Source organism: Bos grunniens, chromosome 12 (genome assembly GCF_055505025.1).
Source record: "Bos grunniens cultivar Pamir isolate PY7600 chromosome 12, Bosgru_T2T1.0, whole genome shotgun sequence".
Lineage (NCBI taxonomy): Eukaryota > Metazoa > Chordata > Mammalia > Artiodactyla > Bovidae > Bos > Bos grunniens.
The window spans coordinates 90,996,374-91,022,016 of NC_141176.1; the positions used below are offsets into that span (position 1 = coordinate 90,996,374).

The 25,643-nt window shown below is 51.1% G+C and overlaps 1 protein-coding gene and 1 long non-coding RNA gene across 2 annotated transcripts in view; one reads left to right on the forward strand and one right to left on the reverse strand.

Moving 5' to 3' along the window:
• Positions 1-15,987, reverse strand: part of IRS2 (insulin receptor substrate 2) — a 30,005-nt gene extending 14,018 nt beyond the window's left edge. Inside the window, exon 1 of the mRNA XM_086328673.1 lies at positions 12,010-15,987. Within this exon, the coding sequence (XP_086184799.1) occupies positions 12,010-15,979 (3,970 nt within the window). The 5' untranslated portion in view covers positions 15,980-15,987. The remainder of the gene's footprint in view (positions 1-12,009) is intronic.
• Positions 15,988-16,812: 825 nt separating this feature from the next.
• On the forward strand, positions 16,813-18,172 carry LOC147362071 (uncharacterized). The gene is made up of 2 exons (XR_015137755.1): positions 16,813-17,325; positions 17,526-18,172. It is a non-coding gene; the product is annotated as an uncharacterized LOC147362071 (long non-coding RNA).
• Positions 18,173-25,643: the final 7,471 nt, after the last annotated feature.

The following is a 25,643-nucleotide window of genomic DNA, read 5'->3' on the forward strand; positions in this document are numbered from 1 at the left end:
CCCCATGAATATCCCTAGACCTTGCCTCCTGTTCGCCTTCTGCCCCCCTCTCCCTTGTTTTAGTTTCTGGAACACTTGTTACCACCTATATTACTTCACGCTCTGAACACACGTCAATGTTGGATTTATTTCCTCAGTTTCAAAGGTAGGCTTGAAGATTCAGTACCTTTGGCTTTGGTGGTGGTGGGGTGGGGGTTGCTTTTCCTTCGTTTGTTTTTCCACTTGGAAGTCTAACTCTTTCATCCCAGCCTGCACTCTGGTCTTTTTCAAATGGGTGAGAGGGTTTTAAAGTCCACAGCACGCCACAATCTGCATCTCTGCTCCCAGCTGGCACTAGTGATAAAGAACCCGGCTGCCAAGGCAGGAGAGGTAAGAGACGCAGGTTCCATCCCTGGTCCACCGGCTGCCAAGGCAGGAGAGGTAAGAGACGCGGGTTCCATCCCTGGGTCGGGAAGACCTCCTGGAGGAGGAAATGGCAACCCACTCAGTACTCCTGCCTGCAGAATCCTATGGACAGAGAGGCCTGGCGGGCGACCGCCGATGGGGTCACAGAGAGTCAGGAACACAACTGAATCAATGTGGCACGTGCACAGCAAGCTGGCTGTCTGAATCTGAAGGCAGGAGCACCCTCCCCAGCCCCGTCTTTCCTGCTCCCAAGCCCACCTTCCCCTCTTCCCCAGAGCCCCTGAAAGAAAGCTCCTGACATTTGTTTGCTTGCTTTTTTGAGGGGAAAAAAAAAAAAAAAGATAAAACACACAGTTTTTTTAAAAGGCTCAAGTCAGGGTGTGCCAAGCAGTTTCAGGAGTGCCTAAAGAAAACAGAACTTGCCTTAGAAACTGTCCGGACGTCTAAAAGCTGAGCAAGGTTGAAGCCTGACCTATAAATAGAATTGTGATAATGTGAAATGTTCACAGATCGTTTATGAGAAAAATGTTAACTGAAATCGAAATGCTGACTCCTCACGGACAGCCACAGCCCTGAACACACTGCACGCTCACGTTTGCGGCTCCGAGAGGCAAGGACAGGTGACCGGGGTGGGCGTGGGTCCAGCCACCCCTCGCACGGACCGCAGGGGACCATCTCTCTCCAGCAGGAGTCATGGGCGAGCAGAGGAGACTCAGAATGCAGGGGAAGGGGTCCCAAGTCCTGGGACCTAGTGAAGGTTCTGGGGCCAGACGGCAAAGACCAGATGCATGGAGTGATGCATGGTGAGATGAGATGGCCCAGAGCGGAGGGGCTGGCAGCTCGGGGCTGGGACCGCAGCAGATCAAACCTGGGGGTTCTCAGAGGAGAAAACTGGCGTGGAAATTCCACTTCCTTGGGTGGACCCCAAGTGAGTGTGTGGGGTGGAGAGGGGGTGGATGGGGCACTCTAAGCTGTGGTCCCACCGGAATTTTCCAGGCAAAGGCACCCGCAGGCCCTGCAGCGACGGTCCATCCTGTGTCTCTGGCCGAGAATGGCTCAAGCAGGAACGCAAAGATGAACTCTGAGCATCCCAGATGGATGGCCACAGACTGGAGTGGCGAAGGTGCACGCTCATCACCCAGAATTACTCTAGGCGCTGAATGAAACGCTCCACGCCAGGGAAACGTGGGTATTTTACTAGGGTGCGTATTTCATTTGGTACCAAGTCCGTTCATAAACCAGCACGACCCACAGGCTAAACTGCTTGTGGCAAGAAGCAAGAACTAAAACGGCATTAAGCTCTGTCCCTGATTCTGCGTCTTCACAGCTCTGATACGATCCCCAATACCGGAACGTCTATAGACTTGGAAGCTACGTGAACTTTCACCTTGGAAAGAAAATGCTCATTTAAAACAGCTGTCAAAATAAATGAAATTGAAAGAATGTTTCAAAATCCATGAATGCTATTTATAGGAGTGTGTCGATATTTCATATTGAATATATTCACATCATTCACTATTAAAGTTTATATTTTTTGTTGTTTAATCAACCAGTTAAGGCGGGTTTTCTGAAACTGACTGAGCTAAACATCCACCCCTGTTATATAATATTCAAAAGAAAAAAGAAACAGATACTGCAGTTTTGCTACTAAGATATTTTGTGAAAATCCATCTAAATATTTTCAACTGAACTGTACATTTATTAAAAGTTTAACTGGTGAAGTAAGAAGAGTTCTTTGTAGTAGTTTCGCCGAGCCTATTTGATAGAAATATTTGATTAGACATTTGTTTAAAAAATCTGGTTATAAATACAACTGAGCTTATAAGTTAAGGGCGTATGAGTAGTTTATGGCTTTGTTTTCCATTTCACTTGCATAATATGGAAAGTGTTGTTTTAGGTCTCTTTTATGCTAGAAACAACTTTAAAAAAGTACCTGCATCACATAAGAGACTTCCCTAGTGGCTCAGATGGTAAAAGCATCTGCCTACAATGCGAGAGACCTGGGTTCAATCCCTGGGTTGGGAAGACCCCCTGGAGAAGGAAATGGCAGCCCACTCCAGTATTCTTACCTGGAAAATCCCATGGACAGAGGAGCCTGGTGGGCTACAGTCCATGGGGCTGAAAAGAGTCGGACACAACTGAACGACTTCATTTCACTGCATATAAGAATAAAACAATAGCATGGCACCACCACAAATCACGTTAACAATGTATCTTTGAAAAAACGCACGCAGGCTGTGGTGTAAGAAACGGACCCTTTCCCCTTCTAGGAGTTCCCGTCGCCTTAGCAGCTGAGGGTCCTGGGCTGTACTGCCCCATCCCTCACCTTCAAACAAAGTCAACCCGCACCACAGGCTCTATCCCACTCCCTGCCTAACCCTGCTTATTGCCTGGAGTTTCTAAAACACTGCCTGTACAGTCTGTGAATTCAGGCAGAGCATCCTGGCCTAATTTCAAAACTTCTCCCCCACCTCTCAATTCCCCCATCATCCATCCAGCCACCCACCCACCGTGGGCTCCGGAAGCCCTACAAGAGGGAAGCGGCAGGGACCGTGTGGGGCCTCCACTGGGCCTGGCAGGCCAGGGAACGGGTGTGTCCCTCCCAGGGCAGGTCCGGGCTTCTCCACGGTGGGACATGGCCACTGAGCTAAGCCTCCACGTTCAGTGGCTTTCCAGCACCAGCACCGGGTCGGGCAGCCAGCGCTTCGTCCCAGGTCCTCGCAGGAGGGCACGTTTTCAGGGGAGGCGTCAGACCTCCTCCAGGGAGACGCTGTGGCTTTAACTCGCATCTTGATTCCCATCCGCTTTCCACCTAACTGCGGAAGTGCTCCCCAGAGCCAACGCCCCAAGACAGGGCCCCTGAACTCGGCTTCTGTCTGATCCCAAGGGGCAGTTTCATCACCCCATGCACTCCCGGCCTGTTTACCCCACGCCGGCAGACAGCGACGCTGCGGAATCGCTGGCGCACTCGCTCCTGATGGCAGGCGCCTGACCCCCAGGCTGCATCTGCCAGGAAGGAAGTGTCTCTGCTCGGATGCTGGCGAGACTGTCAGCTCGTGTAAACACAGCCCCGGACCACTCCCCAGGGCGCGAGGCGGAAGGGCCCCGACTACCCTCTCTTCTGAGCGTGGAGAGCTGTTGTGGGAACCGTTACACGTGTTTATATCTTCCTTTCTGCCATTTGAAGGGGGCTCGGAGTCACCCCTCAGGAAGGCAGCGCCTTCTGAAAAATCATGTCTCATCCTGTAACAATGAAGGTAAGTAAATACATTTTTTTCCTCAAAAAAAAAAGAAAAAGACCTCAAAAACAACAAGGGCACTGATGAAATGATCCCTTCCGGAGAAGATCGCCACTTAGCCCCGCTGGGGTCCTCAGGCCCTTCCGGAGAAGATCACCACTTAGCCCCGCTGGGGTCCTCAGGCAAACTCTAAAATTGTTGGTTTTCAGACAGACTCATCATCCAACAGATGACTCATTTCTTAGGAAACTGTTAATGGACTTATCCGTCATGAGGAGTAAATGGTATTTCACTTAGAAAAGGAGTGCATCTTAAGGCCCCCTCAAGGAATGACAGAGACCACAGACCCACTGGATGCTGGCTCAGTGGACCAAGGTGACCCACCGACAGAAAAAGGACCTACATTTCCCAGATCGTAGAGGTCTTTTGATCTGAATTACCCCAAGAACGTTCTTTCTTCCTTCTCTCTTTTTTCTTATAAGGAAGCACATGAGTTGGACTGACCGCCGAGCCCTCACCCTCTGCACCCCCGGGAGACGCTGCCCACATGGGCGTTGGGCCATCATCACCCTGATTCCAGGCTGCTTCCTCATCTAAGTGTTTCTGCTTTCTCTGCTTCTGTCCACCATCACACCTCGTAGCGCATGCACGAAGCAATTTCCTGAGAGGCTCCAAAACAAAAAAGACTAGTAAATAGCACTTCTACAGACAATACATCATTCCAGAGGGGGCAGGCCAAGTCAGAAGAGCAAGGTCTTCATCACCACACAGGCCCGCAGAGACACAGAACATCCCATTCCTTCCTGAGAATGTTTACAAACATCTCTACCAACTAATTAAATCAGTGACCTTGCAGAAGACACCCACCTCCCCCGCCTCTGTTTTCACAACCTTCAAGTGAGTTTCATCAGACCTGAGAGTTCTCCACCCCTTTTCCTCAAAACGACCTTAGATCTTTTTTTTTTTCTGATTCTCACCACACTGTGTGGAGAGAGCTCTCAAGCATTTGGTGTTTCAAGGGGGAAGTATCTTATCAGGTATAATATACAGTTTGTTTCATGAAAACAAAGATAGCTGCGGAATGTAAGTGTCCACTCTGCAGGTCACTGGAAGTCCAGGAAGACAGCCTGGGATCCCCAGAACAGATGACCAACCAACAATCTGATTCAACTCTGAAACCCACCACCACCACCAGAGCCTTGAAAATAATATTGAATCCTGAGCTCTTCAACCTAGCAGGTGTGGAAACCAGTTTAAAAAATAAGGGAGCTTTCTGAAACTAACACAACATTATCAGTCAATTACAGACCAACAAAAGTGTAAAAAAAAATTAATATATTAAAAAAAAAATGAGGGCACTTTCCTTTATCATCCAGTCTTTCTGCTTAGCTGTCCCCATCTTACTCTGAACGAATGTGTGGAAGGAAAGACAGGGAGATTCCGTAAGTGGCACCAAGTGAAACAACAACCCAGCTGTTAACTCGAAAGCTGCCTGAGGCGAGTCTACAGAAAATCCCAAGATCACTGTGGCACATGAGCTTCCCAAACAGCGAGTAGGGCCTGCTGAAGACGGGACACCCTGGCCGGGAGTCACGTATAAGACGGCACCACCGCCCTTCCTGGCTCAGGGATTCCAAGACGGGTTGCTGGGACTCTCTGAGCTGCAGGCTCCTCAGTCCAAAAACGGGGACCCAGGCAGCTCTGCTCTGAGGTACGGCTTTTGGAGTATCACGTGAGACTCTAGGTATCAAAACCTCTGAACACTATCAAGTGACAAAAACCCTACTCTTTGAATTTTAAACACTTCTCTTGGCTGAAAGGGAAGAGAGAGAGGGACATGCAATAATCTTTCAGCACTGACCAGGGTAACGGTTGCATTTTCATCATCTCAGTTTTCAGTAGCATTCTTTCAGCCTCATTCACTGCTCTTCACGTTTGGGGGATTACTAGTTACACTTATAATTTGGAGGCAAAAAAATGGGCAGATATAAGTATGGACTTTTGAATTTGCATTGCAAAAGTACTAGGTCTCATAAATATTAAAGATTATGCATTGATTCTATGCAAAAATATAAATCATTAGTAAGATACACATATGGATTTTAAAGTAATTATTAAAATCACTAATATGATGAATTGTATATAGTACCTGTTTTTTTCACATTGAAAGAACTGGAATTGAACACTGTACTATAGTAATTCACTCAAGTGTCTGCCCCAATACCTAATGGGCAGACTAAAGTCACAGCCAACAGTGCAAGTATGCTTGAGGCTACAGAGCTTTAGCATGATTAGAGAGCATTCTTATTCAGCACTGGACCTTGAATTATGAAAAAAAATCCACATCAAGCCTCTTGGAGCAAAACTGGATGAGGAATTATGAAACTAAACACATACACGCACACACGTCACCCCCAAATGATAATTTTTATGGAAAGTTTGGTACTCTTTAATTAAAATTGATACTAAAAGCCCAGTATTTACCAAACGCTATGCATGTAATCATTCTTTAATGTATGTTGTAGGCCACCATATTTGACCAAATATTCCAAATTAAGTACCATAAGCCAAGAATATTTTCTAAGTCCTGTCTATGGGCATGAGAGCACAGGGCCACGCTTGGAGACAAGCGTGATCAGCTTTGCCTGATCAACTTTTAGAAAAGTCTCCGGACAGGTAAAAGTCACTTGATACACACTTAACATTTCCTAATCCAACAGAAAAGAAATCAGAACCGCTGACTCGACTGTTACAACACTTGTAAACATGCAGCCTACAAGTTTTAACCCAATTACATTTCAGCCCAATTCAATGAATTCCATTCTGATGCAATGAATTCAATTAAATGAGACCCCCCCCACCCCCCACCCCACAAGCACACAGAGTGAACGCTAGTTTCCAACAGGGGCTCCAGCTCTCCCTGTCCACACTTTCTTCTCTGCTCTTTAATTCCACGCACAGTTAATGCAAGCCTGTGCCAGCCAGCCAGAAAGACATCGAAGAGTCAGGAGCAATTACCAGCCTCAGCATTTCCTCCATCTTGACTGATGACTTCACCAGTTCTCTCCAGAAACAAATCTACAAATCTATTGTAGACGAGCTCGTCTAGAATATTCAGCCTTGAGTGATTCAGAATACTCGCTGCCATCTTGAAGAACGCATCCAAACTGATGAACTTAACACAGAAAGAATCTTCGCACTGAAATGTGAAGAGCGCTGTTCTCAGGAAACCTACAACCTGATCGGTAACAGGTTTATAACCACTGATTTTGCAGGTTCAGAAAATTGTTCAGCGGATGAAAAATGCCAGCATTAACAGCCTTCCCCAACTTGTACGGAAAAACATTCTACCCATGTCTGCAGCAGCGAAAGTCTACAGAAACTCAGCTATTACAGGGGCCCTGGTGAAGACCCAGCTGTTGGGGCAGGACACTGTGGTCGCCTTCCCGCTCAGTTTTTCCCCCACTCTGTGTACTTGGCAAAGCAGATAAAAGAGTCAAGATACATTTTCCCTTAAGCTTCTAAGGTGAAATGGGAACACTTGATTCTACCCCCAAAAAACAAAACAAAAAACCCTTTCCACCTGCCAAATCTGATACCAAAAAGTTAACTGGCTCTCGGAACTCCGCTGCTACAGAAAATGCATTAGTGGGAATTTTAACAGAAAAGCCATTATCCCCGTGCTGGTCCTGAAACTTTGGCAAGTTCTTTTCAGAAAGAGACTCGTTTTAATACTAAGGTCTAAAGAAAATAAAGCATTAATTATCTATTAAAAATCCTTTTCAGGAGGGTGGTGGGCCTGTGGAAGAATGAATGAATCAAACACTGGAGGTTTTCCTGGCCAGTTGGGACGACCAAACCAAAAACAGTCAGGAGTGCCCACTCTCGTGAGTCAACCCCGAGCAGTGAAGGCCCAAACAGTGATGACTCAGCAGCTCAAAGCTTCAGGGATCTGTTTTTCTCTTGATGCTCTGCAGATGAAGGGCCAACACTGTCAGTCTGAGAAATCTACATTCCAGTTACACAGGTTCATCTTGCCAATATCTCTAAGTATATGGCCACATCATAAAAGGTCATCAGAAAGTGTGGTCCTGATATAGTTTCAGGATTAGAATGCTATTTTCCTTTGCTGTTACTCTGCTACCTGATTTAAAACACTACTATGTGACAACTGATAATTATCTATGGCAAAAAAAAAAAACTCCAGTGAAACAGAGTCTGGAGAAAACAAAGGCTCTCAGAGACTGGGGTGAAACCTAACAGGAGAGGCCTGCATTTCTCAGGAAGGTACTGGCTCCACGTTCAGACAACTGTGAGGGTCTGGGGTTTTGTTTTTAATTTAAAACATGCATCGACAGAAGTGTCTTTCCTGCACATACTCGCGGTTTCAAGGCAATAAGTATGGACAGCATTGCGGGATTTACTGGCATTCTTCTTAGAGGAGCTGAAGCTCTCTGGGTGTGGACAAGCTCCTGGACCTCCTGGTGGAGCACAGGAGGAAAGGGTAATAAGGGCCTTGCTTTGCAGACAGAGAAAGTGGGACAGAGGGACTCGTCTCCTACGTGACTCACCAACATCAGCAACTAGAAACCCGGTTTCCTGATTTCTGGTTGGTGTTCACACACCCTGCCTCCTTTTCTGCAGTACTCTTTTGGTAAAGGTTTCTCTTTCAATAGAGGAACCAGAATGAGTCATGTGACTTTCATTCAGGAAAGCCTGTGTGTGTTTCCATTAGCACCTTAGTCGTCTGCCCCTGGGAACAGGGTGGGAGCCGGGCACACGATTGGCTTATTACGATAAGAGCCGGCCAACCAAAGCGGAAAAGCAAGCACCACAGAGAAAGTAAAGTGTGTGTGGTTTGTCAAGCCATCTCCTTGGAGTTCTAAAAATATTCAGGTCCCCTGCTTGAAGACTTCAACAGACAACACTTTTAAACATACATGGTGATGGTGTTGCTCTCTTATCCCACGATTCTTTCTGTGGGATGTGAATAAATAGTCCTTTTATCAAACAAATTTAAATACAGATACTTTCAGGGTAATTCTTATCTAATCCGCCTTATACATACACACACACCAATTTTAGAACAAAAACCTCACCAAAGAGGAATACTAAAATAGCACAGTTTACAGTATAGGACAATCTATAATCCTAACAACCAAACATACAAAGTTAATTTTAAAAAGCAGCTTGAATGCTCAGTAAATTCAGCAGCAGCATGTCTGCTCCCAAACAACAACACGGTAAAGATGGCTTAGACTTTTCAACAGACACACCCACAAAACACAGAGCAAGCACCTTCTCCCTGCTCCCAAGGGAGAGGCATAACTTAAGAGTTAAATTTTCGTCTTCTCTGGACCACTTACACAGATATAAACACATGTCTGGGTGTCAATCTAAGGGGTACTAACTTTTTAATTGGCTCCAGCACTGAAACTCCGCCCCCAGCCCCAATTCTACTGCAAACAACCAACCAGCAAACCCGTTGCTGAAACCTTAACTCTTTGTCACTGCTTATCCAAACGCCAAACACTACCCAAGCGACCCCGAACGATGCCAACTCTGTGGAGCTCACAGTTTTTCCACGGGCAACCCAAGGAGCTGGGTGTGGAAACACAGCCCCTTCTGAGGGTCAGGGCATGCACCCAATGACTCAGGAAGCTCGCTTTCCATTTTATCTTCAAAGAAATGCTTTGCAAGTCTTCCCTCCATAAATCATGCTCTCAAAGAACACTCATCTACTGTTAACTTTTTATTTATGAGCATCACAAACCAATGTCTATGTGCAAACAGGAGTTAAATAAAAGTGGATGCTCCTTCAAGGTTTCCGGCAGTCCCTTTCTGGCTCCACAGAACACAATTAAGCTTCCCTCCCTTGTTAATTAAAATGAGACCCTCCTCTTCCTTCTTCTGCTGTTCTCTGTGCTCAAATAGGTCTACTAGAAATCCATTTAGCATGTAGGCCTTTTTGAAAGAAAGGGAAAAAAAAATGGTTTGGACACAATGGATCAATTGTAGTTATCTATTTTGTTTAAAAGTAGTCTTTTTCCGTTCTTAAGAGGGTGTTTACCATAACACCCACAGAGACTTTGGACAAACAGCAATCCAAAGTGATTTCAGTGACCACGGAACTTACAAACTGTTTTGATTTCAGAGCCCTGAATCCTATAGGTTGAGAAGAATGTTATACTGGTGGGAAATCGGGAACAAAACAAGGCAGACCAGGCCTCTTGCTAAACTTATCTCTTGCAGTTTAAAATTTTCCCTCATCTGAAAAGGGCATTATATCAGCTGTGAATCATGTTTCTGAATGTATCTACTTTATCCGAAAGGCCTTGGATTCTTTCAGGCCTGGAGGCACACACCCCAGCTCACTGTTCCGCTTGCTGCGAGAACCGCCTCCCAGGGCCCTCCTCAGTCCAGCCCGGGGTTTTTCCTGCCTGCTCCACCAGAGGCAGTACAAGGTGGTGTGTTCTCAGGCTGTTTTTCTGATGAGAATCAGATTTCAGCAAGGCGTACTCGGTGTTCACTGTGGTCTGTACCCCTTCCTGTGCATGCGGATTTTCCCCCCAGTCAAGTCTAGTTACGCTGCTCTGTTTATCTGGCTTGTGTCTTGGACTGCACCTAATAATCCTTCAACTCCAGACACGCCAGCAATTTTTCAGACGCACCTGTAGGGCTTAAGTGCCTCCAAGAAAAGCGACCTTCATTTACGGGGCACATCCTGACGGCTTCCAACGGCGTCATTAGATGCCATAGGGCTGTGTCCCTGAGAGGTCGCTGTGCCTCTTTGCATCTTGTAGTCCATGATTTTAGAAAAAAAGCAAATCGCTTTTCCTCTATTGTATAACAGGGTATCCACCCTACAGCTACAACTTTTTTTTTCTTTAAATTTATTTTTATTGGGAGGATAATGGCTTTAAAATATTGCGTTGGTATCTGCCGTACATCAACATGAATCGGCCACAGGTGTACATATGTCCCCGCCCTCTTGAACCCAGCTGTAACTTTACATCCCATGGATGCGAGGAAACCCATGCTGGATTTACGCCGCATCAGATGCGTTTGCTTTCAGAACAAGGTGTACAGACCCCCAAGCTGTGTCCATCATCACCCTGTAACCCCGGCAGACTGCTGACCTCAGGCCAGCATCTGAGTACTGTTCATTACTCTGTGCTCTGGGGTTCCCACAGCGCCTCTATCTTCCTGCACAGGAGCAGCTATAAAATTAAGAAACTCTTTGAGCCCACCCTCCTCTCCTCCCCCTCGTCATTCAGGGTCTGAGACAACCAGGTCAAGGCAAGCACACCTCTGTCCTTGCCCATCTGTGAGGAGACAGGGAGGAACAGCACTGGGCACCGCCCCACCGTGACTGCTCCTGAAAAGACCCATGTGGCTGGCTTTCACTGTCTTCTCTGAAGCCCAGATTCTCATCGCCTGGGCAACCGGGAAAATGCTGGCGCCTGGGCTCCGCCCACTGGCCACTTTCCTTGACTGCGGCTGACCCCTCAGGTAATTTCTCAGACCTGCTCCAGCAGTCTAACTGGGGCAAGTGCCCCCAACTCCGCCCCCAGCCAGGGCCCCCCGACCAGCAGCACCAGCGCAACAGGGGAGCTTCTTAGGAAGGCGCACTGGGAGCCACATCCCAGACCCGCTGCATGGGGCCACCCAGCCCGGCCAGACCCGCCTCGGACTCTCCAGGTGACTCCCAGGTGGGCTCAAGCTCCGGAGCTGGGTTAAGCAGAGTCACCCTTTCAGCCCCCTAGAGAACAGGCACGTCTCTGGTGGAAACGCTCCTACAGTCCCCATGTAAACTTGAAATGGTTCAGGGCTCCCTGCAACGACCAGCCAAAATGGATGCTAGTTTCCTAAACAAGTTTGGGGCCTGTTTTTATAAACTTTGAGGCTCAGCAAGAATCAGCCCGGCCAGGCTCCAGGAAAACAAAGAGAAAGGTGACGTCTGCGGGCTTGGGAGCCGCCAGCGGCGGGTCCCTCCAAGTGGAAGTTTCCCACCTCACAGATAGGAGGACCCCCCTGGGCCACCTCCTAGGGGAGTGGCTGACCTGCCCCCCCACCCCGCCCCGCCCGCGCCGCCCCCCGCCAGGTGTTCACAGAAGGGAAGAGGAGGGGGGCTCTGGAGCCAAAGAAAACAGATCTGCCTCCCCGGTCGGAAAACTCACTGTTCAACTCAAAGGTGACTTGAGCGCTCTGGCGAGGTCTCTGGGGAAAGACTTGCACTGGGACAAAGGCAAAACAAAGCGAGAGCCCTGCGCCAGGACTCAGGCACTGAGGTCACGGTACCCCCGAAGGGAAGCGGCTTCTAGCACCCCACAGGCCCACGCTCCTCCCCGGCCCAGGCCCTCACCTTTCACCACCGTGGCCTCTTTCAGGTGATGCGTCAAGAAGTCGATGCTGGCGTAGGCGTTGGCCGCGGGCAGGGCGCCGGGGCCCGGCCCTCCGCACACCCCGGCAGGGCTACCGGCACCCACGGCGCTGATGAGACCCCCGAGGCTTCGGGTGCGGCCCCAGGCGCTCCTGTCGCCCGTCTGCGCGTGCGGGTGCTGCTGCAGGGGCGGCGACAGCCCTGGCTCGTCCCTCACGTCGATGGCGATGTAGTTGAGGCCGTTCTGGAAGCCGGCGGAGGTCTCCCGGCGCATCGGCGAGCTGCTGCCCCCGGGACAGCCGACCAGGCCGCCGCTGGGCTGAGCCGGCGTCCAGGCCCGCGCTTGCTGAGGCGTTGGCGGAGGCAACTGGCGGGGCGACGAGGGGGGCTCATCGCCCCCACCCAGGACGCTGCCCCCGCCCCCGCCCCCTTCGCTGCCTTTCCTGAGAGAGACGTTCTCCACCGAGGCCGAGTTGTGACGCTTGGGGGTGTGAGCAAAGGACGGGGACACGGGGGTCACAGTGGTGGTCGAGGAGAAGGTCTCGGAGCTGTGGCGGCGGCGGCCCCCCTGGGGGTCCGCACGGATGACCTTGGCCCCCCGGTGCGGGTCTGGGGGCTGGCCGGCCTGCAGGAAGGCCTCGACCCCCGACACCTGATCCATGAGGCTCAGCCTCTTGAGGCCGGACACAGGGCTGCTCACGCGGGCACCGTCGGGCTTCGGGGGCGCCGCGATCGGTTGCGGCGGGGTGGCGGCCACGCCGAAGGCCATCTCTGTGTAGTCACTGTTGTCCCCCGTGTCCGAGGACGAGGAGGAGGCCGCGCCTGGGCCCTGGGAGGCGGGTGCCGCAGGCAGGCGGTACAGCTCGCCTGGTGGGGGCGGCGGGGGCAGCGGCTGCAGGGCCGAGGAGGGGGCGGCCGGGCGCGGGGGCAGCGGCGGGTACACGGAGGCCTCGGGGGACAGCAAGGCGTCCAAGGAGCCCACAGGGTCCCGGCCCTGGGCGCCTGGCTGCGGCGACTTGGGCGAGCTGAAGTCGAGGTTCATATAGTCGGAGAGCGGGGAGCGCTGCCGGCTGTCCCCGCTTGTGCCCGGGGTGCCGGAGCCCAGGGACGAGGCTGGGCTGCTGGCGGACAACAGCGAGGACGACGAGGCGGCCGAGGCCAGGAGCGGGGGCGCGGGGGGTGACAGGCGCGCGCCGGCCTCCCCGAAGTCGATGTTGATGTACTCGCCAGGACTCCTGGGCTCGGGGGGCAGCGGGTACTCGTGCATGCGGGGCAGGGCCGGCAGCCCCTCCAGGGACAGGCGCGTGGGCCGCACTGCCCGGCAGCGCTGGGCTAGGAAGCCGTCGGGGCGGCTGCCTCCGCCACCGCCGGGCCTCCCAGAAGAAGGCATGACGGGGTGAAGTGGCTGGGGGTGGCCGCTGCCAGCCGCCGCGGCCGGGAAGGCACTGGCCGGCTGCGCGGGGCCGGGGGGTGGCTCCAGCTGCTCCTCCTCCAGGACCCGGCCCACTGGCGAGCTCATGAGCACGTACTGGTCACTGTCGCCGTGGCAGGCGTGAGGGGCCTTGTAGGAGCGGGGCAAGGAGCTGTAGCAGTAGCCGGGCACGCACCGCAGCGTCTCCCCCGCGGCCGAGAAGAAGTCGGGCGGGGTGCCCGCCGTGCCCGCATCGCTGGGGGACATGTTGAGGTAGTCCCCGTTGGGCAGCAGCTTGCTGTCGGCGCTCTCCATGGACAGCTTGGAACCGCACCACATGCGCATGTACCCGCTGTCCTCGGGGGAGCTCTCGGCCGGGGAGCCGGTCTTGTAGCCGCCCGCGGTGCCCGGGAAGGCTCTGCCGGCTGCCGATGCGGGCGGGGGAACCGTGGCCCCAGCAGGGGGCAAGGCGGCGGGCACGGGGCGCGGCTGCAGGATCTGTTTCGGGGCCGATACGCTGGTGGGGCTCATGGGCATGTAGTCGTCGCTCTTGCAGCTCCCGCTGCCCGTCCCCAGGAGGGCCACGCCGGGGGTCATGGGCACGTAGCCATCGTCCGTGCCCAGGTTACTGCTGGAGCTGCGGTGCGAGCCAATCTCGATGTCGCCGTAGTCCTCGGGGTAAGGGTGGTAGGCCACTTTGGGAGAAGAGGCGGGGCAGGATGGGCACAGGCGGCCGGAGCTGCCCGAGAAGGTGGCCCGCATCAAGGTGTACTCGTCCAGGGACGCGGAGGACGGCTGGGGCACCGGCCGCTGCCGGGCAGGCGTGGTCAGCGAGTAAGTCCGCTTCCTCAGCCCTCGGTCCAAGTCCGGGGCGCCGTCCCCAGAGACCCTGCGGTAGGCGCGGCCGCCGCAGTGGCTCAGCGGCCTCTCCATGGTCATGTAGCCGTACAGCTCGCCCGCGCTGCCGTCCCGCGCCGGGGGCGTCTCAGCGATGGACTCGGGCGTGTTGCTCCGGTGGCCGCAGTAGACCCTCAGGTCCCCGGGGCTGGAACCATACTCGTCCAAGGACATGAAGCCGGGGTCGCTGGGGGAGCCCGAGGCCGAGGCGCTGCCGCTGGAGGGGCGCTGGGGGTGCAGAGGGTGCTGCAGGTGCGGGTGCGGGCCGGGGGGCGGCGGGTAGGAGCCCGAGCCGTGCCCGCTGCTGGACGACAGGCTGCCGGGGCTGGTGGCCGCCGGGGGCGAGTGCGCCACGGGCATGGACATGGAGCGGCTGTGCTGCAGGCCGCCCCCTGCCGGCGCCAGCGCCGCCTTGCCCGCGCGGCCGCCGCTCAGCGTGTGCGAGCGGCTCAGGGGCGCGCGCACCGGGCCCGGGCTCAGGGGGCTGCCCGCCGCCGCCCCGGCCCCCGCCCCCGCCGCCGCCGCCGCGGCGCCGCCGTCGCCTTCGCTGGCTGTGCGCACCCGGCACGCGCTGCACTTGGCGGCGGGCGGGGTGGCCGCCAGGCTGTCGGTGCGCGAGCGGCGCACCAGTCCCGTCTGGCTCGGGGGCAGGTTGACCAAGTGGTGGTGGCGGCGCGCGCCGGGCACGCTGATGGGGTGCGTAGCCGACGAGCCGGACGACTGGCTCTTGCTGCGCGGCCGGAACTCGAAGAGCTCCTTGAGCGCCTTCATGGCCTCCAGGATGGTCTCGTGGATGTTCTGCGCCACCACCGAGTCATCCGCCTGCATCCACAGCTCTCCGGGGCCCGTCACGGCCGAGCGGCCCACCTCGATGAAGAAGAAGCTGTCCGAGTGGCCGCAGCGGCGGATGCTCATGAGCTGCAGCGTCACCGACGGCTGCTCGCAGTTGAGCTTCACGAAGCCGATGGTGCGCGCCGACAGGCACAGGCGGTACACGCCCGTCAGGTTCTTGCTCTGGCCCAGACCCTTGGGCTTCAGGTTCACCTGCCACACCTCGCGGTAGGCGGCCGTGGCGGGCGCCACCAGCCCGTAGCTGTCATCGGCCGCAGCGGCGCCCGCCGAGCCGCCCAGGGCGCCGGGCAGGGAGGCGCTGCAGGACCCGGAGGTGGCGGCGGCGGCGGGGGGCGCGTCCCCGGCGCCCGCGCGGCCCTCGCTGACCAGGTCGGTGAGCGCGCGGTACCAGCCCTCCTGCTCCTGCTCGTTCTCGGCTGCCACGGCGAAGTACTCGTCCTTGGTGTAGAGGGCGATCAGGTACTTGTGCTTGGCGTCGGCGCGCTTGTTGATGTTCAGGCAGCAGTCGAGCGCGATGACCCGCTTCGGGGCGCCCGCCTTGCTCCGCCACTTCTTCTCGCTCTCGTAGTACTCGAGCCGCGGCGGCTGCGGCGCCGGGCCCCCGCCCGCGCCCGCCTCGTCGCCGCCCGCGCCGGGCCCGCGCAGCACGAAGAAGCGCTTGTGGCCGTGCTTCTGCTTGCGCAGGTAGCCGCACTTGCGCACGCTGTGGTTGTTGTTGTTGTTGTTGTTGTTGAGGTTGGGGCCGTCCCCGCCCGCCGGCCCGGGGGGCCCGTGCTCCGGCGGGCTCGCCATCGCGGGCGCTTCAGGCCGCGCCGCCCGGCCCGGCTTGGAGGGGCCGGGGGCGGGGCTGGGGGTCGGGGGACGGAGTGCAGGGGGGCGCGGGCGGCTCCCCACCACCCCTTGCTCGCCCGCCGGAGCCCGCGTCCCTCGGGCCCAGGAGGTGGGGAAGGTTCGGAACGGGAGGCCCCGCGGGGGCCGGCACCCGTGCGGTGGCGCAGCGCCCTCTGCGATCCGGGGCCCCAGAAGGTGCCCGGCGCGGGCGGTGGCCGCCGCCCCCCCTTCCCCGCGGCCCGGCTTGCCCGCGGCCGCTGCCTCCCGGGCTCTCGGGCGGCGCCTGGGGGACTCTCTGGCTGGGCCGAGAGTCGGGGTCCCCGAGCCGCGGGGCCGAGCCTACGGCGCGCGCGGCCGCACGGGTCCCGCCGCCGCGCTGCGCTCCGGGGTGCCGGGGTGTGCCCGGGGACTCGGGGTCCGTGCCGCCGCTGCCGGGGCTGCCGTTGCCGCTGCTGCCGCTGCTGCTGCCGCTGCCAACGGCGACCCGGGCTCGTCGCGGTCCCCGCCGCACAGTGAGTAACACATCGCGCACCGAGTGACTGAACTAAGAAGAGCAAAACAACATGTGACTCGCCGTTACGCAGGCACACACGGCGCGGCCGCCCCGCCCCGCCGTCCGCATTGGCGCCGCGCCCCCCGACGGACGGCGCGCGCGGCCAATGGGCGCGGGCCGCGGGGAGGGCGGGCCGCGCGTCCCCGCCCCGCCCCCCTTTCTCCCGGGGCCGCGTTTCCCGCCGTCCCCTCCCCCGCCCCCTCCCGCAGGGGGCCCGGGCCGGGGCGGGGCGCGGCGGGGCGGGGGCGGCCGGGCCTCATTAATCAGAGGCTCGTTGCGGAGGCCGGCGGAGGAGATGCCACCCAGGGCGGGAAAAGGGGCGCGCGGGAGGGGCGGGGGCCGGCCGCCTGCTCAGGGCCCGGCCCTCCCGCCTTTGACTCAATTAATTGGGCTCGGAGCTTCCGCCCGGGAGGGGACGCTGCAGGGGGCGGAGGCCGACCGAGATCAAGGGGCGAGACCGCCAGCCCGGGCTCGGGGCTTGGGAGGGGGCGGTGGCACCCCCCCCTCCACCCCCGGGCCCCGCACCGCCTCGCCGCCGCCCCACTGGCTAGGGCTCGGAGGAGGCAGTGAACTTGGCTGCCCCCTCGAAATTCCCTCCCCCAGCAGCACACACTTCGGCGCGCGGATCCGGTGCCCGGGCTGGGGGTGGGCGCGCGCCCCCATCACCACCACCCCCGGCACTGCGGGTTCGCGCCTGGGTGGTTCCCTTGGTGCCCGGCCCGCGGCTTGTTTACGAGCATCCCATTAGTCACCGGTGAGCTCAGGATCGATAGCAGCTTCGAGCCCCTTCCTGGAAGGGGAACCGGGGTCGGTAAGGGGCGCGGATGGGGGCGCCCTAGCCGCGGGCCGCGTGGGCCTCAGGCGCTCCCCGGGTCCCACCCGCTCAGGGCTGCCCTTCCCCCGCGCCCGATCGCGGGCCCTTTCCGGGGCGTCATCAGCGCCATTCACTTGCAGGTTCTCGGGAAGTTGAAATCGTCTGTTTAGATGTAACAGGAGAAAGGGGAGGACGAGCGGGCGGAGAAGACTGCAGTTTCCATCGTGCCAGGAAGAGGGCGGGCTCCGGCGAGCCGAGCCGGGTCTCCGCGGCCGAGGCCAGTGCCCCGCCGACCCCCGGCCCCGCGCGCAGAGGCGCGGGAGTGGGCGTCTCCGGACTACACGCCCGCAGCGGGTGCCGCGTGAAAGATGCCCTTGGATGCTTCAGATATTTCCATCTACGTGGCTTCTGTGACTTTCAAAGTCGATTACAAATTAGGACCTACCATATAACGCGTCTCCTAAATGACTGTGAGGGCTGCTATTGAGGGTGGGAGTCCCCGAGTTCAGATCCGAGCAGGCTACGAATCCTGCTGAAACGAAAAAGGCTATAGACACAAGCCTTAGTCGGGTTTTTTGGTTTGTTTTTAATTGCGTCTTCATGAAATGATTTGAAACAAATTTTTGTTTTAACTCCTGGAAGTTTGCCTTTGAATGCCGTCTATACCTTACAAAAGTCTTCGTTTCCAATGTCATGGAGTCATACATTGAAGAAAAATAATTTAAGATTGTAATTTTTGAAAGAGTGATAAATATTTGAACATATTTGTAGAAATGTGACCTGAAAACTCTGCTAGTTAATATTATGGGCCGAGAGACCCCTACTTAGCGGAAGGTTGTAGTGGTTTTGGTTTTGGTAGTTGCTGTGTGAATTACGGTTCCTGATGAATAACGTAGAAGGATCAATGACACAGAAATCACCAGAATTTGCCTCAAAGAGGTGTGTTCAAAGTCGATCCTTCATTTTAGACAAACCATGCTTTACAAAATAATACTTCCATGAGTGGTGTGTGTGTGTGTAGGCGTGCGCGTTTCTGTGAGTGGGCATGGGTGTGTATGTACATTTGCGTGTGTGTGATTGTGTGTGTCCTATTACTTTTAGATCTTGCTGTCCCTTTTATGGTAACAGATGTTGCCTAGCAAGCTGTCCACCCAGCAAGGAGAGTTGATGGGGCTTCTCATCTGGGAGCTTCAAGACCGATTCTGTTGTCTCTGTGATCATTTCCAGTGAACGGACCTGCCTAAATGTTCAGGAACCCTAGCAAGCAGAGGGTGATTCTGGGGTAACCTCTTTCCAGCATCATGCCATAATAATTTATTCAAAGAAAGGATTTCTGCGCTTGATTTTGGCTTTTCAAACAAAATAAGTTTTCAAATACTCATTGAATATTTGGTTGTTGCGCCCTTTGGATGTCAACAAATCCATCTTGGATTTTGGTTTTGTCCCCCGCCCCTTAAAGCTGTCCCAGCGGGTGTTCAATTCCAGCGTTCCAGTAATACTGTCAGAAGTTGTCTGCTGGCAGCTGACACCCCCGTATACTGGTTAGCCGGTCCCTGGTTAGGTACAGACAAGCCAGGGTGAAGAGTTTATCTTCTCTGTCAGTGGTGTTCTCATACTCTAGGGTCACAGAGCTGCAGCAAAACTGCAAACTAATTGTCATTCTGAAGTCCCAGAACCTCTAGCTGCAAGTGTGGGAGTACAATTTCCATTCTCATTAAGAAGTCAGCCGGTGAAACCAGCAGAAAGGAACTCTGTAATTAGAAACATCCCAGTCTTCCTCAACGAAAGAACTGGTTGTCTTTCTCCCTTTCCATTGCCAAATAAGCTATTTATTTATTTAAAGCTTGTTTGACACCTTGTGATTTTTCCAACTGTTCTCCAGCAAAAGTCAGCTAATAACATCTGCCAACCTGTTCCCTATGCAGGGCTGGGTGCTGCTTGCGTGGCCTGTTGCCAGCTAGAGCCCGGATGAAATGCTTTCCCATGGTCCGAATAACAAATGGCCATATCTTCGAACAAATATTGGTTTTTGTTTGGTTGGTTTTGTTGTTGTTTTAATATAAAATCTTACACGGTGATTTTTTTTTTTACCAAACCAAAAAGTCCTTTCTGGAATAATTTAATTACCTTTCATAGAGTAGTCAATTTCATAAAAGTATGATATTAAAAATATACAATAATTCATAATACAAATAATAGTAATAATAATGTGTGTCAGTCGCTCAGTTGTGTTCAACTCTGTGACCCCGTGGACTGTAGCCCACCAGGCTCCTCTGTCCATGGAATTCTCCAGGCAAGAATACTGGAGTGGGTTGCCATTCCCTTCTCCAGGAAGTAATAATAATAATGACCATTAATTTTCTTCTCTGTTTCACATAAGAAAGTGTGTATAGCAGGAGAAAAGTTAACATGAGAGTTTTTTGGGTTTTGTTTTTAATTCTTAACCCTGTAGCTCTTTGACAGTACTTTTGTCTTGATGGACTCTATTTATGAACTGACTAAGCTGATCAGTCCATCCTAAAGGAGATCAGCCCTGGGTGTTCATTGGAAGGACTGATGCTGAAGCTGAAACTCCAATACTTTGGCCACCTCATGCAAAGAGTTGACTCACTGGAAAAGACCCTGATGCTGGGAGGGATTGGGGGCAGGAGGAGAAGGGGGCGACAGAGGATGAGATGGCTGGATGGCATCACCTACTCGATGGGCATGAGTTTGGGTAAACTCTGGGAGTTGGTGATGGACAGGGAGGCCTGGCGTGCTGCAGTCCATGGGGTCACAAAGAGTCGGACACGACTGAGCGACTGAACTGAACTGAACTGAAGGTGATCAGTGAAATATTATATGAGCAGTTAGAGTAGTTTTAACTTAAAATGTATTTTAGGAGTAGAGATTTTAACATCAGAGGTGTATGTCCCAGTCTTTAGAAGGAGTGGCAGCATTCCATCAAGTTTGCTATATTAAATAATGTATTTCAAAAAAAATTAAAAAATAAATTAATAATGTATTTCAGTAGCTTATGTAATACATTACCCCTTCTGTGATGAATGAACTCCAAGGACAGACTTTCCCTCATCTAGGATCCATATGGGGTCTTCCTACACTTTAACTGCTAGTTTTTCCTCACAAATATATTTGCTAATATGTTTCAACTGAAATTTCACAAGGCTTTTGTAATATGCCAGTGCTGTGCAACAGAATGTTTTACGTGAAAGAATGTAACTGTTGTTCGGATCATTTACTGTCAAGGGGTGGCTTTGCAAATGTTTGAAAAAGCAGGATTTGTTCATAGGCTGTATCGTTTTCTTGGAAGTGGTAAAGCTTTCCACTTTAGTATTTATTTTGCTCTTTAAAAATCCTGATGCATTTTAAATAATCCTTTTTAAAAATATTCTTTTGGGGAAGAAGAGTTTTCTAAAGTAAATGATTTCTTATGTGTATATATTCTTGAGCAAACTACTCTGATGCTCAAGAATTATTCTGAAAAGTGTAAAAATTGAATTAATACTGCTCAGAATAATGCTCAGTTATGTGGTAAGCTCCAGGACAGCTAATCCAATATTCAGAACATTTTCATTTTTAAAAGAATTATATTGAAGAAATACTAACATATAAACAAGCAATTACAGAGTGACTACAGCCAGTGACTTACATTTCTTATTCATTCATCCCTGAATTCTGTTGTGTTTGAATTTTGAGAATATGTTTCTATATTAAAACACATACACACTTTTTTCCCCTAAAGACTTTCCATGATGGAAATTAAAAGTTTACATTAATGGCTATATAACATTACTGAATCATCAAGACAAACAAAAACTGTTCCTTCTCAGAAAATCCCTCTTCCTTGGAATTCTTGGCCCTGAAATATAATATAGCTTACGTTTTGCATGGCTAAATTGATGTCCTGCGATGCTGTGCTGCTGAGTTAAAGCCTTGTTTATCTTCTATTTGTTTTTTTGTTTTGTTTCTATCAGATCAGAATTAAAGTGTCTGCTTCTCAATATGTACTTCCTGAGCAGATGACATAAAAAAAGGGGGGGGGGCTCTAAAATGACACAGCTATACTTTCTGGGAGGGGAGGGGGTGAGCAGTGAGGCCAGCTGGGAGTGCCCTTGAACACAGCCCAGATGTTAAGGAAGGAGGAAGGTCAGCCGGAGCTCACTGATCCCACCGTTGCACGTTTGCTCCAGGAGCCAGCTTTCGCCCTGGTTTTGCAAAACTGCTCAGGAGGTAAATAGGACAGCGGCTGCCCGCTTGTCGCCAGATGCTCTGGCGTCTGGGGCTGTAGTCAGAAGCCTCCCGCTTTCCTGCAGTCGTTCACGTGCCATTTCCAGCTCGCCTTTCAGTCTGTTTTCGAGAGTTGTTTTGAAACCCAACCTACAGATAAGAGAGGAAACATGACCCGCTCTTGTGAATGCTGCCACCAACTGGCAAGGCTTCCTCCCAAGGCAGGACCAGCTCCCCTGCGAGCTCTCATAGCCAGAGAGGTGCCTGCTTTTGTGCAGAGCTGCTTGCAAGCTCACCGACCCTGGCTGGGCATAAATGTTTACATTTAGAGTCGATAGAAACTGCTTGAGATAAAAGAGAAGTAGCATCAAGGAGTCAGATAACAAATGAGGAATGACTGTGTTAGGAAGCTTCATAATTTTTTCTTTTCTTTTTGGATTCAGTATCAAGCTAATATGGTCACATTTTCTGATACACTTTATATCTCAATTTGCATCTTTAGTTACCGAGAACAGCTATTATATAAAAAATGTATGTCATTGTCCTTTAAGACTTTAGAAAACTACCTAACCAACAAATTAAAAATAAGAATCTAAACAAGATTATTTTCAAATATTTCCTGGGGCGAACCTCAGGGTTACAATCAGGATACAAACTTTTGGTTGTATTTCTCCACAAAATTGACCTATCAATTTCTTTTTTTTTTTTTTTTTCTTTTTTAGAATAAGCCAAAGTCATCTTGAGAGATTTTGAAAAGTATTTGAAAAAGTATGGAGGAAAGAAAATACATTTTCAGAACTATCAATAACATTTTAAAAGCTACAAAAGACAAATGGCAGTGAAATGTCAAAAGTGCCTACCTTTTTGATTAATTTGAACTTATGAACTCATAGCTTATTTATCAAAGTTAAACGTATAAATTATACCTTCTTTCATAATTGCTCTAGTCTCGGTTTTTTGGCTGTGCCAATGACAGAGATATTCAAGTTAGTGATGGTATTTGAGCTAAGTTATCCAAACAGTGTGAAGGGATCAGAAGACATAATGTATTTGCTCCCAAGTTTGTTCTTCAAGTACCTTTAGCCGGGATGAAAGAGAAAAACGAAACAACAGCTTAGTACATAGAATAACAACGATAATGACAACAACTGATGAGAGTGGTTTACCAGCGTGTTCACATGTTACGGCGTTTGATGCTCACCAGTCTGTGAGAACCAAATCAAATAGTATAGTTTATATTCTTGATATTAGTATAATTAGGATAGTTATGTCTATGCTCAGTCGCCACCCGTGTCTGACCCTTTGCGACCCTGTGGACTGTAGCTGCCAGGCTCCTCTGTCCATGGGATTCTCCAGGCAGGAATACTGGAGAGGGTTGCCGTGCCCTCCTCCAGGGGATGTTCCCCACCCAGGGATTGAACCCAGGTCTCTTTCATCTCCTGCATTGGCAAGAGGGTTCTTTACCACTAGCAGTATAGTTATAACTATATTATAATAACAGTATATCAATATATTATTGTAATGTAATAAACATGTATCATTTTCCCATAATGCCAATATTATAAATATATGATTCTGACACAAGCAAGCATCCAGGTAGATCTTTAATTCCCCTTCTGGATCCTATGAGCCCATATACAATGTTTAAGAATGACTAGCTATTTTTATGAATAGGATGTTTTTTTGCCTTGTTTAAATCACTTAGAACACAAATGATATTAACTCAACTGAAGTAATTTGAGGAAAGAGGAATTCGTGAGGTTCACGAGAAAATAATTAGAGCAACAACTTGTGAAGTTAGAGCAGATGCCACTTATCACCATTCCCCGCTGGCTGTTCCATGTAAAGTGGAGACTCCGGTTCAGATAAACACATTCCAGGAGTCACTGGGTGGCTCGCACCAGCTTGCATCTTCACGGCTTCTAGTTCTTCACCGAGATGTCAGCCTATCACCTTGCTCGAAGAGAGAGAAAAAATAAGACTTAAATACTGAAAATTTCTTGAAATTACATTTGATACTACAAGAATATCTTTTTCGATAGTACTAAGTATTAAAAAGCCATATTTTTCACTGCTGTTGAGCAGCACACAGAAAATGAAATATATTGGTATTTTACTTTATTATTCTGTTTTTATTTTGGCAAGTATGTCCCTGGTTTGAAAGCTTCTACACGCTAAGAGTGGATTCCAATTCCAAAATGGCAACTGTATCCCTCATGGTATAAATTTAAGGAAACGAATACGCAGATTGTTAATGAGTGTCATTGTTAAAAGTTACATTACTCTTTACTTATAGAATAATAGAAAAGTAGGATTGTTCTTTATTATGCAGTTGAATTTATATCTTTCTCAACTCAAGAGATAAAAATCAGCAAGCATCGAATTGCTAAAGGTGTGTGAACTATCTGTTTAAGCATCAAACGTGTTAGGAATTATCATCGAATTGCTAAAGGTGTGTGAACTATCTGTTTAAGCGTCAAACGTGTTAGGAATTATCTAGAACATAGGTTGTGCCCCTTTTGTTTACTGTCTAAATAATAAAGTACTATCTTTCTTCAATGATTTACATTGGAGGAGTTTCCTTTTTTTGTATCTTTTGTTACAATATTGTTACATGTAATTTGGAGACAAAAATTGTCTGTTATGACACTGATCATATGGCATTTTTCTTAATTTTCTTAATACTATATTTTAGTTTGTAATGTTGCTGTTTTAGCCTCTTCTAATTAATAAGATATGGTAGATAAAGTGATTTTCATCTTTAAGCCCAGGAAGTTTTGTAAAGTTCCTCATATCATATAACGTTCAGGAAAATTCCAGGAAAAGGTGATATGAAGATGTAATAAGGAAAAAAAAAACAGAAATGAACTTCATCTTGGTTACTTGCAACAATCTTCTGATAAAAATCCCGTTTGCAGTTAGAACAAAGAAAGGGGATACATGGGAAGAAATAAAAGGTAAACTGAGGCAACTTTAGGTGTCGAGCAGTTAACATTTAGGCTGACTTGCAGGGGGCCCTGCGCTGTCAGAGGGCTTCCACGTGGTCACACAAGCACCTCCGAGTCCTCATCCGTGTTCAGTTAGAGTAACAACCCCGATGTTCATGGCATTGACATTCCTGTCCTTCATGTCACAGTCTTTCCTAACTGGTTAAACTGCGCGCTGCTGGGGCTCACTGCTGTTCTCCACTGGTTCTCTTTTTTCCCTTCTTTTAAATCCTTCGCAGGCTCACTCTTCTAAGTGCCGTTTGCAATCTCCAGCTACTTTCCGGGGAGGGGGAAACGCGTTTTTGTCTCCACAGCTGACCTTCGGCATACTGTTCTCAGTCCTGACTGGACTACAGTTTCACACGTAACAAGGCATCATTAAAGCATTTTAGTTGTAATAACAAGGAAACGGCAACCCACTCCAGTATTTTTGCCTGGAAAATCCCATGGATGGAGGAGCCACGGGGTCGCAAAGAGCCAGACACGACTGAGCGACTTCGCTTCACTTCACTTCAACAAAATGCCCATTTTATAAACAAGGCGCATCTGTTTAAGAGAGATTTAGAGTGCTTACACCCACTCCGCTGGGAATGAAAATAGGAAGAAAAAAGGAAAAAGTCTCTTTCATTTAGTGGAAATTCGTTTCAACTAGTCAAACAGTAATTCTATCAAGCATATTTTTAAGTTAATTTTTTAAGCTAATATTTTGGACAATGATCCCAAAGGTCTATATAATATGAGGAACTTCCTGCTTTGTAGGAAATACTATTAATAATAAATGGTTCCCAGTTACATTATCTGGTGATAAATTCATATTAACCCAATAAAGTAGTTGATTCTATCAGATTTATCAGTGTCTTAAACATCTACTGTGTGCTAAAGTGTGTGTGATACTATTGACTCCAAAATGCAAATCTACATCAGCCACCCAGCTGTGCCTCTTGGGAGGGGCTGCCTTCCAGGGGTATCTCCGGTCCCCACACCTCTTGCTGGATGAGTTGGATGTGCAAGTCCCTGGGTCCCCTTGGTGCTAGCCCCTTCTGG